General features: G+C 39.2%; 2 protein-coding genes across 3 annotated transcripts in view; both read left to right on the plus strand.

Moving 5' to 3' along the window:
* Nucleotides 1-13,900, plus strand: MMP8 (matrix metallopeptidase 8). 2 transcript variants are annotated; one of them, XM_004385859.2, is made up of 10 exons: nt 1-380; nt 2,667-2,911; nt 3,972-4,120; nt 4,208-4,333; nt 6,787-6,948; nt 9,825-9,942; nt 10,933-11,066; nt 12,033-12,186; nt 12,911-13,014; nt 13,177-13,900. In XM_004385859.2, exons 1-10 carry the CDS (start codon nt 270-272, stop codon nt 13,278-13,280), a joined length of 1,407 nt encoding a protein of 468 aa, XP_004385916.1. In that variant the 5' UTR covers nt 1-269; the 3' UTR covers nt 13,281-13,900. The 2 variants fall into 2 exon arrangements, with proteins under 2 accessions (XP_004385916.1, XP_023595895.1); XM_023740127.1 differs by having other exon boundaries at nt 296-380; nt 2,791-2,911.
* The window catches only part of MMP27 (matrix metallopeptidase 27), a 20,975-nt gene continuing 18,767 nt past the window's right edge, over nt 13,193-15,400 (plus strand). Inside the window, exon 1 of the mRNA XM_004385876.2 lies at nt 13,193-13,325. The gene's annotated coding sequence lies outside the window, so the exon portion shown is untranslated. The remainder of the gene's footprint in view (nt 13,326-15,400) is intronic.

The raw sequence follows: 15,400 nt of genomic DNA on the forward strand, positions 1-15,400 counted from the left end.
TGTAGCAATTTTTTTTTTCTTGCTGAAAGTCTCCCCCATTTGGGGGTACTCAATCACATTATACAATTGCAAAATGGTCAGGGTATAAATAACCTCTGTTGCTTCATATTCCTGATGCAGCAATTGTTTAAGATGTGGCTTTATAAGGGACTCAAAAAGAGCAGTGAGTGACACGTGATGCTGTGAGCTTTCAGGTACCCAACAGGGGAGGTCTGTACCCAGAGAAGCAGAGAGGAAAGCCAGCAGAGGTAGTGTTGGAAGAAAAGGCCATGTTAAGTCTGAAGATGCTTACGCTGCTGCTCTTACTCCACATGCAGCTCTCCATGGCCTTCCCTGTACCTGCTGAACCCCCCGAAGAGAAAAACACAAAAATTGTTCAGGTAAATTAATTATCAATGATCCCCTGGGGTGGGTGGTTGATTTGATGATTATTGGGAAATTGGGTGGGTAGTTTTCTCTTCTTAGTTAAAACAGGCTGAAAGAAATTATCTGGGTGATTTCCTTGAGGCTGGACAACTTGGTTCAGTGATTTGGATGGTTCCAATCTGGCAAGGACTGGGCCCTCTAACAGTCAGGGCACAAACATATGCTGGCTCTTCAAAGCCCAGGAAAATACTGCTGCCAAGCTGCCTCCAGCTTGGGAACCCTTTTAGAAGGAATGGCTTTAATTATAAAACTAAATGATTTTCTTTCTTTCTTGGTTACCTAAGGTTTTCCCTTCCATTATGTCCCCAACATTAGTTACATGCTTTGTGCTTCCTATACAAACTTCCCTCTGCAGCCAAAAATCCCGGGTGTAGAAGAGAGCATGAGGTGGGAGATGAGAACAAAGCAGGAATCAGTTCCTAGTGATTTACCAAGCACCAGATTGCAGGGCTATTTATAAACTCTTGGAAGCACTATGAAACAGAGCCAAAAGCTTTTTTCTGTTGTTTCACAGTAAGAAAGCCAGGTCAAATTTTAAGAAACACAAGGAAACGCTGTTACATATTTGCACGCGCAATTTTCGTAGCAATACGCTTTTAGAAAGGCGTTTTTCTTGTTGCTAAATTTTTGGTACCTCTTCTAGTGATAACAGTAAACCTCTGGGCGAATAGCTAGATTCATTAAGCTAATTTATTGAGCGCTTACAAGGCAACCTGCTAACTGTTGCACAAACATCTTATTTAATCCACACAACAACCCTGTGAGGTGGATATTATTATTTTTACTTTAGAGATGAGAATGTGATTTTAAATCAGTTAACTGACATGTCCAAAGTCTCACAGCCAGTTGGTGGCAGAGCCAAGATTTGAACCCAAACCTGTCTGATTACAAGCTTGTGTTCTGTCTGTGTCATCTACAAAGTACCAGGTGTTCACAGGCTAGAGAAGGTGAGATAAAGAAGTCATATAATTGCCTTGTTAACATCCTTCAGAACCCTTAGTTCCAAATGAACGGTGGCTCCTTATAAAGAGTTATCTTGGTGGATAGAATGTTTATATCAGTGATGCTGCTGTTACCCAAAAACATATTTGAAGTTCCTCTTTTGACATTGCAAATTCTCATTTGAGATGCAACATGGTGAGTTGGGACCTGAATTGTAATCTTGGCAACTTCCTTAACTCTCTGAGCCTCCATTTCTTCATGAGGATGATTAAATCTATTCTGTAGTAGTGTTTGGCATCCCTGAGTGGTCCAAATGGTGAATCCACTTGGCTGCTAACTAAAAGGTTAGAGTTCACCCAGAAGCACCTCAGAAGAAAGGTCTGGCAATCTACTTCTGAAAGATCACAGCCATTAAAAAACCCTATGGAGCACAGTTCTACTTTGATACACATGAGGTTGCTGTGAGTCAGAGTTGACTTGACACAAATTGGTTTGTTAGTTTTGTTTTGTTTTTGTTTTTGTTTTTTTTTGTTATAGTAGTGTTTAGAAGATTAAAAGAGATAATCTGCATGATGCAACTAATACCTCAGGAGAAGTTAATAAATGCTGTTGCTAATTTTTCCTTTTATAAAAATAAGCAATCTCATTACAGGCAGTTCCTGGGTTGTGAACATCCAACCTACATACAACCCATAGTTATGAATACCTCGTAAAGCATATTATATTAAAAATCTGAGGGACATACAATGCTTCACAATAGCAAATGAGCACTACTTTGTGACACACATCAAAATATTATTATTACTGTATTATTATGTTAAAGATTTTTTAGTGTATCCAGAAGTGTTTCTTTAAAGTTTTTTGTGCATAGAAATGCACACTATATACTATATACTAAGACAAGCATTTGACTAAATGACATTAGATACAAACCATACCTAACTGTTCTGACTTACCTACAAATTCAACTTAAAGACAGACTTAAGAATGGAACTCATTCATCATCCAGGGACTGCCTGTACTGTATAGTGGCATTTTGTATGTACCAAATGACTCGTTTAGGAGACACCTATTTTTATGCATGAACATAAACTAGAGTACTGAATGGAAAGGCTGCTCTTTTCAGTAGGTACTATTCTCTCAAAGTCAACCTATAAATTTGTGTTTTTGTTTCTGTGGCTTTGTCAGGTTATAAGCCATGGTTTGATCCCCGGAGCAATTTAGAAAATAATGTAAAATACTCAGAGAACTGAAGGTAATACCACAGCAAGTATGCTTATGTTTTTGTTTTTGTCCAGAATTACCTAGAAAAGTTCTACCAATTGCCCAGGACTCAATTTAAGTCTGAAAGGAAGAACAGCGCTAGCGTGGTTGTTGAAAAGCTTAAAGTAATGCAGCTGTTCTTTGGGTTGAACGCAACAGGGAAGCCAGATGCTGAAACCCTGGAGATAATGCAAAAGCCTCGCTGTGGAGTGCCTGATGGTGGTGGTTTTATGGTAACCCCAGGAAACCCCAAGTGGAAACACATGAACGTGACCTACAGGTGATGTTTCTTGAGTTTCAGAATTCATACATTCAGCCAGTATTCATTGAGCTCTTAGGCTGTGCCAGAAACTGTTTTAGGACTTGGGATACACCAGGGATAAATAGACAAACATCCCTGCTCTTGTGGAGTTTAGATCCTAGTGAATGAGCATGAGGATGAAAGGGTAGCGATTCCATGGATTCTTTTCACTCCAAAGCCTGCCATTTTTGTCTTCCTTCACCAACGATCTAAAGGGGACCATAATGAAGTCAGGCTGTCTCTCTAAGCACTCACTTCAGGACCCCAAAAAGGTTTAATTATTACTGGGAAGAATCTAGATCAGGCTTGTTGATATACCCTGATAATAATGAAACAGCCTGTGATGGTTAATTTTATGTGTCAGCTTGACTAGGCTTTGGTTCCCAGTTGTTTAGCCAAACACTAATCTAGTTGCTGTCATGGAGTAGTTACATGTGGATATATCAGTTGGCCTTGGGTAGAGCAGATTAACTTCCACAGTGTAATGTAATATAATGTGATTACTTTACATCTAATGTAACATTGTGTAATCACCTTCTATAATGCAATCTAATGTAATCAATCAATCAGCTGAAAAGGGAGTTTCCCTAAAGTGTGTTCTGCCTACAGACTATAAATTAATGTTTTGGCAGAACTCTTACTTCACTCTTCATTCTACACTCTTTCTGTCACCTGACCTATGGGCATTCAACACTTTTTTTAATACTACTATTTGCCAGGTAGTGAACTAAATGCTTTACATGTATTTAATCCACACAGCACTCTATGAGAGGGGTACTATTTTACTATCTTCATTTTATGAACAAGGAAACTAAAGTTTAAAGACAAAGTAACTTGTCTAAAATCCTGAAGTTAAGCAGGGTCAAAATCCAGACATGAACTGATATCTCTCCTCAACCCAGAATCCTCATCCCCTGTTTATATCCTCCCCTGTGGTAACACATCACCTATGCAACTCACTCTAAGATAGAGCAACTCAATCTGTTGATAGCCTGTTCTGCACGATAATGAACTCTTCACACATCTTCTCACTTTGAAGGATTAGAAATTATCCCTCAGATTTGGCAAAGGCTGAGGTGGAAAAAGCTATTAAGAAAGCCTTTAAAGTCTGGAGCCGTGTTTCGCCCCTGAGCTTCACCAAGATCTCAGAGAGAAAAGCAGACATCGAGATTAGTTTTCTTGTAAGAGGTAATCTCAAAGCAATCATCCTCAATTTTACTTTCCATTGTTAACTTGAGACTCAGCAAAGATTCAATATGAATTGTTTTATTTCAGATCATGGTGACAATTCTCCATTTGATGGACCCAACGGAATCCTTGCTCATGCCTTTCAACCAGGCCCAGGTATTGGAGGAGATGCCCATTTTGATGCAGAAGAAAAATGGACCAACACCTACGAAAGTAAGTTAACCAAGGCTATGTCCACATGTACTTTTTGAATGAACCTTTTCCACATTAGAATCAATGCCCACATCCAAGTTACTGTCACATTTCAAACTCACCCTAACTGACGATTTAAATTTTTTGCTGCCTTAGGATATTAAGTTACCTTAGGTTAAAAAATCCTGAGGCTACTTACTGACCTCCTTTTCTAGGGCAGGAATCAAAAAATACAGACCAGCGTCAAATCCCACCTGGCCCCTTGATTTATGGATAATGTTTTATTGGAACAGGTCCACACATTTACTTACATATTGTCTATGGCTGCTTTCAGTCTACAATGGCAGAGCTGAATAGCTGTGACAGAGACCACATGGCCCACAAAAGCTAAAATATTTTCTATCTGTCCCTTTACAGAAAAAGTTTGCTGACCTCCACTTTAAAGTATATCTTTCTTTTGATATTTTGAAACTTAATAATGTTTAGAAAAGGCCCCTATTTTTTGAAATCCAGAAATAACTGGGTTCCTTTACAAAAATGGCCCTGTTTAGAAAAGAGCAGTCATCTTTTTCACCTAGCTATTGCATTTTCACAAAGCTCTTTTTCAATGATATGTTCCCATATAGCAAACCACTCCTTTCAGAAGAAGGCTTATAATAAGAAGGGCTGGCCCCTGCAAGGAAGAAAAGAGGCTAAGGACAGGTCTATCAATACTATATGGCATTTTACCAGGCCATGGGATAATAATACACCACGGAGCACCTTTTAGTTAATAACTGGAGAGACACTATTTATCTTTGCTTGCCACCTGTTCCTCTTGCCATTTTTTCAACATATATGTTGTGGCTATTACACCTAAATCCCTGCGCTAGGAGCTGTATGTACCCAAAGACACATAAGAACTCTCCACGGCTTTGTATTCCTGTTACTCTCCCCACTAGTCAGATGATCATTATCTCTTACCTCAACTAAATGACCCAGGTTCCTAACTGGATTCTTCACCTCCAACCTCTGCTCCCTCTAATTTTTCCTAGGTGCAGCAGGATTTGTCATTGAAAAGCCAACCTTGGAACATATTACTCTTCTGCTTAAAACTTTCAGTGTTTATATGTTCTATACCAACTAAGGTCTAAACATTTTCGCTTGGCATTGACAGCTCTTGGTGAATTTCTGCCCTAGTTTTTCTTGCTGTATCTTCATATTCCATAAGTACCAGCCAACACTGCCCCATTCCCTGTTCCAAGATCACATCTTGTGCTTTCCACCTTCCCTAAGTTTGTTCATATTGTTTCTTCCTCCTGAAATACCCTTCCCCATACACCAAGTCCCACCTTTCAAACTCTCTCTCATCTTTCAGTGCTCTGTCAAATGCCACCTGCTGTCTTGCCTTTCAGCCGGAAATGAGTCCTTTCTCCACAGAATCACAATAGCCCTTTTCTTCTGCCTCTTTAACTACCTCATTATTCTGTCCATTTAAGAATTACTACAGGAAATTGAACATTGTGGTAAGAGCACGGGTTTTGAACTTGGGTTGAACCCTAGCTCCGACTTACTAATTGTAAGATCAAGAATAAGACACTCAAAATCCAAAGGCCTCAGTTCCTTTACTGTAAAATATTGTTAATGATACCTATTTAACAAAAATGCTGTGAAGATTAAAAATATTGCACATGGATATTGTCTAGCATAAGGTAAGCACCTTACAACTATGACTATATTGTTGGTTAAGGTGGGCATGTAGCAAAGTATAGGGTATTTTGTGAGAAAGCTGGAGTGAAGGATTTCCATCAGGGAACCAAAGAAGTCAAAATGTCTCTTGGAGCCAGGTGAGTGAAGCTCTGAAAGTCTGTCATGAAAGGCACTATGCTAGGAGACATTAAAAGATGGGCAAGGGAGCTATAAGGGACTTCTCACTTTCCAATCGAGCATTTCTAGAACTGGTTGGAGAGCTCAGGAACAGGGAAGAGCCAGTGCTAGGCTGTACATGATTAGGGAGCCATTATGAGTTGGCCCTGCATCCAAGGTTCCTCTGCTGCCTGGTAGGCTTATTTTCTAACTACCTACTCATTGAGACTCTACTAATGAGACTGCGGGCCTGGGAAACTGAAGAGGGATGGGTATAGGAGCACAAGAGGAGTAGGATTTAGAGAGACCTGTGGTGGCTTTGCCGCTGACAAATTTTGTGACCATCATTTCTCAAAATCCCAGGCCCAAATTCATAAAATGTGGGAATTGGAATAATTGCAGCTTTTCTTGGTCTAAGATTTGACGAGAAGCTCATACTCACCTAATCCTAACCTATGACTGCCAGCTTGATTCGTCCCAGTCTCCATTTCTTTGTGTACCTGACGGGAAGGTGAAAAAGATGGGGTGGAGGGCTGTTCCTCCAGGCAGTTTTGCCTTGGAAGCTACTTTCTTTGAAATTGTATTTCCACCACCCTTAGAGCCATTCACCACATACGCTTGCATTTCAGATTACAACTTGTTTCTTGTTGCTGCTCATGAATTTGGCCATTCACTGGGGCTCGCTCACTCCTCTGATCCTGGTGCCTTGATGTATCCCACCTACGCTTACAGAGACCCCAATACATACTTGCTCTCTCAAGATGACATCAATGGCATCCAGGCCATCTATGGTAAGGTCACCTGAACAACACTATAGCACTATAGTCCTCGGTGGGAGATGGGGATAGGAACCAACAGGCTCAGGATCTGAGCATCTCCCTTTGCACTTCTCTCAGATTCTCTCCTCTGGGAAAGCTCAAACTGACCTCTGAAAGTTACCTGTAGCTAATATAGCATAACAAAGGAGGCCTGGGGATGGGGAGCTGAGCCTCTATTGCTGCCTCAAGGAAAAGAATAGGAAGAAATGCACCACAACTATTTTCAATAGTTATCTCTAGATGGTGGTAATATTTTTCCCTCCTCCTTCTTGCTTCCCACATTTTATAGATTTTTAAAAAGATATGACTGTCCCTTTTGATAAAGCAATCCTGCTCCTCAATCCATTTCCCTCCCAAAAATCTCACATAGACCCTCAAGGGGACATGTACAAGGTATGCCAAGGATGTTCGCTACAGTTTTGTCTGTGGTGGTGGAAGCTGGAGGGAAGTTGAGGGTCTATCATGAGGAGAATGTGCAGGTAAAATGGGGTATGGTGCAATCAGAGGCGTTGAATTTGATGTGCATATGGCAACAAAGTAGATGGATCTTTAAAATATTGTGCTTAGTGAAAAAGAAACAGAATGATACTTATTAGACAATGTATAAATTATATCACATGATATGTATATCTAAGTAAATTAAAAATGTATACAGACAAAGCATGTTCAAGAATACATACCAACAAAACGATTTATACTGAACGTATTAAAATTGTTTCCTGTGGAGACGGGGCGGAATGGAAGTAGAGTATGGGGAGGAAAAGAAACATTTTTTAAAAAGGCATGACTGACACTTCTCAGGGAGGAGTATAGGGGTTTTTGCCTTGCCATAAGAAGTACTGCCTGGGTAAAACCATTGCATTTTTCCTCCCTTTTTTCCTCCTACCCCCTACTAGTTGTGAGGAAGAACAAGAAACCAAGGAAGGGGTTTTTATTGTTTGTTTAGGCGCCACTGAGTAAGTTTGTGACTCATAGCAACCCCGTGTGACAGAGTAGAACTGCCCCATAGGGTTTCCTAGGCTGTACTCTTTACAGGTTTTCACTGGCTAATTCTTTTCAGAAGTAGACTGCCGGGTCCTTCTTCCTAGTCTGTCTTAGTCTGCCATGGGTAACCCCGCTGGTATCTGAATACTGGCAGCATAGCTTCCAGCATCACGGCAACACGCATGCCCCCACAGAACGACAAACTGACAGACAACAATCTTTAGAGGAGTAGATCTCCAGGTTTTTCTCCCATTAAGGGGTTCAAACCGCCAACCTCTCCAGTTTAGCGCTCCATTAAACAGTGTAGAATGGAGTGGAGTGGAGAGGAATTGAGGAAAGCACTCGCCACTCTCTGGTGGGAAAGGACTAGAAAACCAAGCCGGCCAGGGTACCACAACCATGGAATTTCTTTCATGATAATAGAATTTCTAAGAATGAGAAGCCCTACTCTAATTGCCTTTACTCCTCAACTCCTTTCTCCCCCACCGTCACATTTTTTGCTCACCAGTGTTTTAAATTCCCATAACTAATAGCACAGCCTTTAATTCTACAATGAGAAAATGGGTTAAAACAAAAATATTTATATCTACAATGAGAAAAGAGGTTAAAACAAAAATATTTATAAAGAAAAGATATTAAAACTCAACTTAGATTTACTCTGTGGTGTAAAAGACTGATAACCAGATCTTTCCTGGTAGTGGGTTTTGATGGGGAAGGAGTAAGTGGATACTGTTGTTGTTGTTGTTAGGTGCCGTCGAGTCGGTTCTGACTCATAGCAACCCTGTGTACAACAGAACGAAACACTGCCCGGTCCTGCGCCATCATCATGATCATTGTCATGCTTGAGCCCATTGTTGCAGCCACTGTGTTAATCCATCTTGTTGAGGGTCTTCTTCTTTTTCGCTGACCCTCTGTTTTACCAAGCATGATGTTCTTCTCCGGGGACTGATCCCTCCTGATAACGTACCCAAAGTATGTGAGACGAAGTCTCACCATTCTTGTTTCTAAGGTGCATTCTGGCTGTACTTCTTCCAACCCAGATTTGTTCATTCTTTTGGCAGTCCATGGTATATTCAATATTCATCAACACTATGATCCAAGCTGCCAATTCTTCTTCAGTCTTCCTTATTCATTGCCCAGCTTTCCCCTGCATATGAGGAGATTGAAAACACCACGGCTTGGGTCATGGGTCTTAGTCCTTAGAGTGACATCTTCACATTTTAACGCTTTAAAGAGGTCTTTTGCAGCAGATATGCCCAGTGCAATGCGTTGTTTAATTTCTTGACTGCTCCTTCCTTGGGGGTTGATTGTGGATCCAAGTAAAGTGAAATCCTTGACAGCTTCAATCTTTTCTCCATTTATCATAAAGTTGTTTATTGGTCCAGTTGTGAGGATTTTTGTTTTCCTTATGTTGAGGGGTAATCCATAGTGAAGGCTGTGGTCTTTGATCTTCATCAGTAAGTGCTTCAAGTTCTCTTCGCTTTCAGTAAGCAAGGTTGTATCACCTGCATATCATAGGTTATTAATAAGTGGATACCGAGTGACCAAAAAAGGGGAAAGAGACACCAAGAAGGGGGAGAAGCAGGAGAGTAGGATTAAAAAAAAAAATGGATAGGTTTAGAATTCAAATTTCTTTACTTCACAACTAAACCTGGAGCTGTCTCTGAAGACCATCGTTCATCGTATTAAAAAAAAAAAAAAAACTTTAAGAGGGCCAAATCTACAGTTATTTTAATGCCTCTTGGAATAGTCTGGTAGCATTTCTCTTCATATGAAAACCCTTTATCTTTCTGAAAAACATCTAAAGTATCCTAATAGTCACACTGAACTTTGCTTATAAAACACCACGCCCTATTTTTTAACAGGATCTTCGAGCGACCCTATCCAACCCACTGGACCAAGCACTCCCATAGCCTGTGACCCCAGATTGGCATTTGATGCTATCACCACCCTCCGAGGAGAAATATTTTTCTTTAAAGACAAGTATAAGATTGAATTATTCCTTCTTTTGACTTCTCTTAACTGGCATAACTTAAAACTGGATTCTAATTAAGTCATACATTTCCCAGGTTTTCCTTTGAATTCTACACCTATTCATCTCCTTGAAATTTTTTTAGTTGTTTCTGGGTTACTCGAAACATCCGGAGGTGGGGGAGACTAAAACCTTCACAAACATTCAGATATTTCTGGTGATATAAACAGACATGCACTGTATCTGCTTGGGAACGCTATAGCTAGGTTTACCTGGCACTAAAACATCATTCAGTTCTATCCAAAACTAGTCAAGTAAAATGGAAACTATCACCTTACTAGCTGTGGAGTCAATCACCTAACTGACTGGATTCTTCACTTCCCCATTGCTATTCTGTGATTGTGTAATCAGAGACTGACCCCCTGAGTAGTGCGAACAGTTAGGCACCGACTAACCTACCCAGAGGTGCCTTAAAAGAGAGGCCTTGGTGATCTGCTTACAAAAGGTCATAGCCTTGAAATCTCTATGGAGCACAGCTGAACTCTGCAACCCATGGGATCACCAAGAGTTGAAACCAATTCCATGGTGACTAGTTGGTTTTGTTTTTTTTGTTTTTGTGTTTATAATACAGAGATTGAGCATATTTGCTATTGCCTACTGTTGATGGCTATATATTCTATCATTTTCTGGGAACAATAATGAACGATACTAACAAATGAAGATTTGCCATTGTGTGAGGAAGGGACAATGCAAAGTGGAATCAAATAAGACCATTCCTCTGAACTCCTCTGAAAACCATAAAGTGCTCATCAGATGGATAATATCACCATAAGCTCTGGTCATGTGCTGGCCACTGTGTTAGGAACTTTGCATCCATCATCGTATTATATTCTCCCAGCAATCTTAGGAAGTGTCAAGACTAGCCCAAGACTCACAGAAGCTGCCCATTTAATCTGTTGTGTATGTGATTTTTTTCCGTTGTGTTTCTTTATATTCTTTAGGTACTTCTGGAGAAGGCACCCTCAGCTACGAATAGTCCGACTAAACTTTATTTCTCTATTCTGGCCATCCCTGTCAAATGGAATACAGGCTGCTTATGAGGATTACGATAGGGACATGATTTTCTTATTTAAAGGTAATTGCCTAAGGTTTTCAACTTACTTTTAGTTCTGCTTGAAGGTAGTGGGCAGGACTTCTTTGTGGTCCTGTCTTAGTTGCCTAGTGCTGCCGTAATACATCTACATTTTAAAGGGCAGAAATTTATTTTTTCACAGTTCAGCAATCTACAAGTCCAAATTCAGGGTATGGCTATAGGGAGAATCCCCTGTTTGTCTAGTCCAGCTCTTAGTAGCTGCCGGCAATCCTTATAGATATATATATCCCCCTCATCTGTCTTGTTCTCCCTGTGTGTGTCTCTGCGTCCATTTGCTCCTTTTATATTCAGGAGTGATTAGGTTTAGGACCCACACTACTCTTGTATGACCTAATTAACATAACAAAGAAAACTCTATTTCCAAACAGAATCATTTTTATAGGTATGGGGTCAGGATTTCAACGTATATTTTGGGAGGACACATTTCAACCTACAGCAGGCCCCTTCCAGGTTCAGAAGAGGTGAGCCAATGAGAGAACATTTTGCTGGCCAGGTTTTGTCAGGTTACTTGAGTCGGTCCCATCTCTGTCGCTAACTGCTCTGTGAACTTAAGCAAATAGTATGCTCTTCAAACCTCAGTTTTCTCATCTACAAAATGAGAGGACCATATCAGGCCATCTTTAGTGTTCCTCTGCCTCCACCCGGCTGTAATATTTTAAGATTCCCCAAGGCTGTAATTTAATCTCTGTATAGAAGTCATGCGAGATAAAACATCCAATTGTGGGGTCCTCGAATATCAGCCTAAGAAGTCTGAATTTTTTTAAAGGGGTTGGGGAACTGCTAGGCATATCATAATCCCATGGACTTAATTTTACCATCTTCATCTTTTAAAGACTATTGTTCTAGGATGTATTTTAATATCTATGCTGTATCTATATAAGAAGTGGTGCACATTATTTTGTAAAAATGGAAGAATTTCATCTAACATATAACCTGAATCATTGGCAGGCAGACGATACTGGGCTGTGAGTGGCTATACTATTCAGCAAGGTTATCCCAGGGATATATCAAACTATGGTTTCCCCAGGAGTGTCCAAGCCATTGATGCCGCTGTTTCCTACAGCGGAAAAACATACTTCTTTGTAAATGATCAATTCTGGAGGTAAGATTACCTATTTTTTTTCAATTAGATGTTGAAATCTGCATTTCTTTATGCCATCCACAAACTACTAAGGATGATAAAAATTCAGGAATTTTTTCAGGAAAAATTTTAGGTGGTCTTTGATAGGGTTTAGTCAAAAAATATTACTTTTCATAATATGATTGTTAGTGCTTTGGCTTTTGAAAATTTTGTTTTATGAACTCAAATGACTGCTCAATAGCATGGAGGATTCTCTATCATGGAACAGAGCAAACCTTAATAAAACACTAGGGTGGGACGCAAAGAAAGTGTTAGGCCAAGTCTCCTTTATGAGTTAAGTCCTGACACCCTCAAACATTATGCAAATCGCCTACAGAGTTTGGTGTCCAAGTTGGACTTACTTATATTTATTCACACACACATATATACACACACACATATACACATAGTTGTACCAATTAAGTACAACCCTTAGTAAATATGAGCTCTTAGTTTTGGGAAAAAAACACTTCATCAGCAATCAGAAGCCTATTTTAGTATTAATAATACTGATATCTTTTATAACTGGGTGTGTATTCTTAGGTAGAGAAGTTAACCATTCTTAATTCCAATAAATACAGCATTGTGAGGACTGGCTGAGAAAATATATGCAAAGGCACTTTGTGAAGTATGTACAATTTAAAGAGAACTGTTACCATTATACACCATATTTGTCTTAAAACATGCAACATTTTTTCCCCCTCAGATATGATAACCAAAGACAATTCATGGAACCAGGTTACCCCAAAAGCATAGCAAGTACCTTTCAAGGAATACAAAGTAGAGTTGATGCAGTTTTCCATCAAGATCGTAAGTAGGGAAAAAAAATTAATAACTTTGTTCAATTTTTTTTTAAATGTTTGCAGTTGAGTGTTATATTGGGACAGGTAGGGGTTTGTAATTGAAAATGTCTGAAACTGTACTTCTACAAGCTAATTCAACAAATTTTTTCTCTCTCTTTTTTTTTTATAGACTTCTTCCTTTTCTTCAGTGGACCAATATATTATGCATTTAATCTTAATGCTCGTAGAGTTACTAGAATTGACAGAAGCAATAAATGGCTTAACTGTAGATAAAGTTTAAGCAAACTCAAACATGCATCCATTTTCTGAATGTTAATGGTAGGCAAATTCAATTTGCATATTCCTTACATCATGTCCTGTCTATACTTTTCTCAGCAATAAATGGTAATGCTGTTTGCCATCACTATATTCATTAGGCCTGTCCTCAATGAAAATATGTTTGGAATATTCCCCTGCTAGCAGAGGCTAATTCACTTCTTACATATTCCATCTCAGGTTAGTCCATCTATCACAATAGAAACACAGGAGAGTAAGCCCTCTTTTTCACCTCAATATTCACTATTTCATTACTTGCTTATCTGACTTCTAAAATGTTTGTATTTTCCTAAGTTTCTTTAAGCATATCTTAAGTGTGTCTGCTAAATACAATTTAACACCAGATTTTAGTTAGAAATAAGGATTACAAACAACATAGACGATACTCCTTGACTTTACTGAAAATGTGGTGCTATTTTCCACTCTTGGAAAGAAACATGGTTGGTACTTCTGTACGTAAGGAGCCCTAGTGGCAAGGTGGTTAAGTGCTGGCCTGCTAACTGAAAGGTTGTTAGTTTGAACCCACTCACTGGGGAGAAAGACCTGGTGATCTGCTTCTGTAAAGACTAAACCAAAAAAGAACTCATTGCCATTGAGTCAATTCCTACTCATAGCAACGCTATAGGACAGAGTAAAACTGCCCCCATAGGGTTTCCAAGGCTGCAATCTTTATGGAAGCAGACCGGCACATCTTTCTCCTGCAGAGCGGCTGATGGGTTCAAACCACTGGCCTTTCGGTTAGCAGCCCAGTGCTTAATCACTGCACCACCAGGGCTCCTTTTCCATAAAGATTACAGCCTTGGAAACCCTATGGGGCAGTTCTACTCTGTCCTGTAAGGTGGCTATGAGTTGGAATAGACTCCATGGCACACAACAACTTCTGTACTTAAAATGAATCAACACAGAATGCCAAGGTTGAACCGCCATTGAGGCTAATCAGACATCTCCCCAGGGGAACAGCAGAGTGGAGATGTACCACTTCCTCTCTTGCCTTCTCCTGCTCTCTCCTTCTAGAGTCCAAGTAAACGGCTAGTTGGATCTGTTGTTCCTTATTTCTTTATTTCCTGAGGGGCTTGGGAGGACACGCTTTACAAACAGTCGGGATTTACTGCACAAACAGTACAGTTCTGGGCGCAAAATTAAATAAATCCCATTGAACTGAATTAAACAGCTTAGAGGCATACATTTGCTAATAGATCTTTTCTGATAAAAACTTTAGATGTAGAACCAAAATGTCTAGCCCAGACATCAAAATGTCTTATTGGCAATTAGGATGCAATGCAGTTTATTACAATAAAATTGTGGCTTGTAAAATACATTTCTCCTAGCACATTCTGTTTTCTGTCTCCAATTAAGTCCTTAAATTTCACGGACAACTAATTTAGTATATAATTTGCTCCTTATTCTGGTTCAAAAATCATCTATTAAGTGAGTTTGAAATAAAGATTTCAAACTTCAAAAAACTTTCAATAGAAGTTTGAAATTACTGATTCTTGACCTACTTATAATTTTAAAAAAATCACCACATAGTTTATCTAAGTATAAACAATAAATGGCAAATTTCAGATATATGTTTAACCGTTTATTCCCTTGTCAGAATTATTGTACTATTGATAATAAACTTTCAGAAACTGCTTAACTGTTCATGAAATATTATATAAATACTTAATATTCTTTAAAAAATTCCTTTGGATATGCTAGAAGATTATTCTTAACTTATTTTATAAGGTGGATAGACAGAAACTAGTATATACTATCATTTCACTCAGCCGTCCATTTATTCAACTAGAATTAATTAATCACTTACATGTTCCAGGTGCTGCATTATGAGAAAGATATATAAACAATTCATTGCACCAATTAACAAGGGTAAAAGGATCTGTAAAAACTGAGTTTTGCATTTTTAGTAGTAGAACCCCGTTCAGACTATTGGGTTTTATAAAACTTCCTAAAAGGGTAGTTTTTTACAGTAAAAAAGAAAGGGAGATTCATCTCAGAACCCCTGCCAGCTGTGCTGGCTAGTTATTATAGATTTTTGGCCCAAATCTGATTTATCATTTTTGAGATGAGAACTGAGT

This window comes from Trichechus manatus, unplaced genomic scaffold, assembly GCF_000243295.1.
Source record: "Trichechus manatus latirostris isolate Lorelei unplaced genomic scaffold, TriManLat1.0 scaffold00148, whole genome shotgun sequence".
In the NCBI taxonomy this organism is placed as follows: Eukaryota; Metazoa; Chordata; class Mammalia; order Sirenia; family Trichechidae; genus Trichechus; species Trichechus manatus.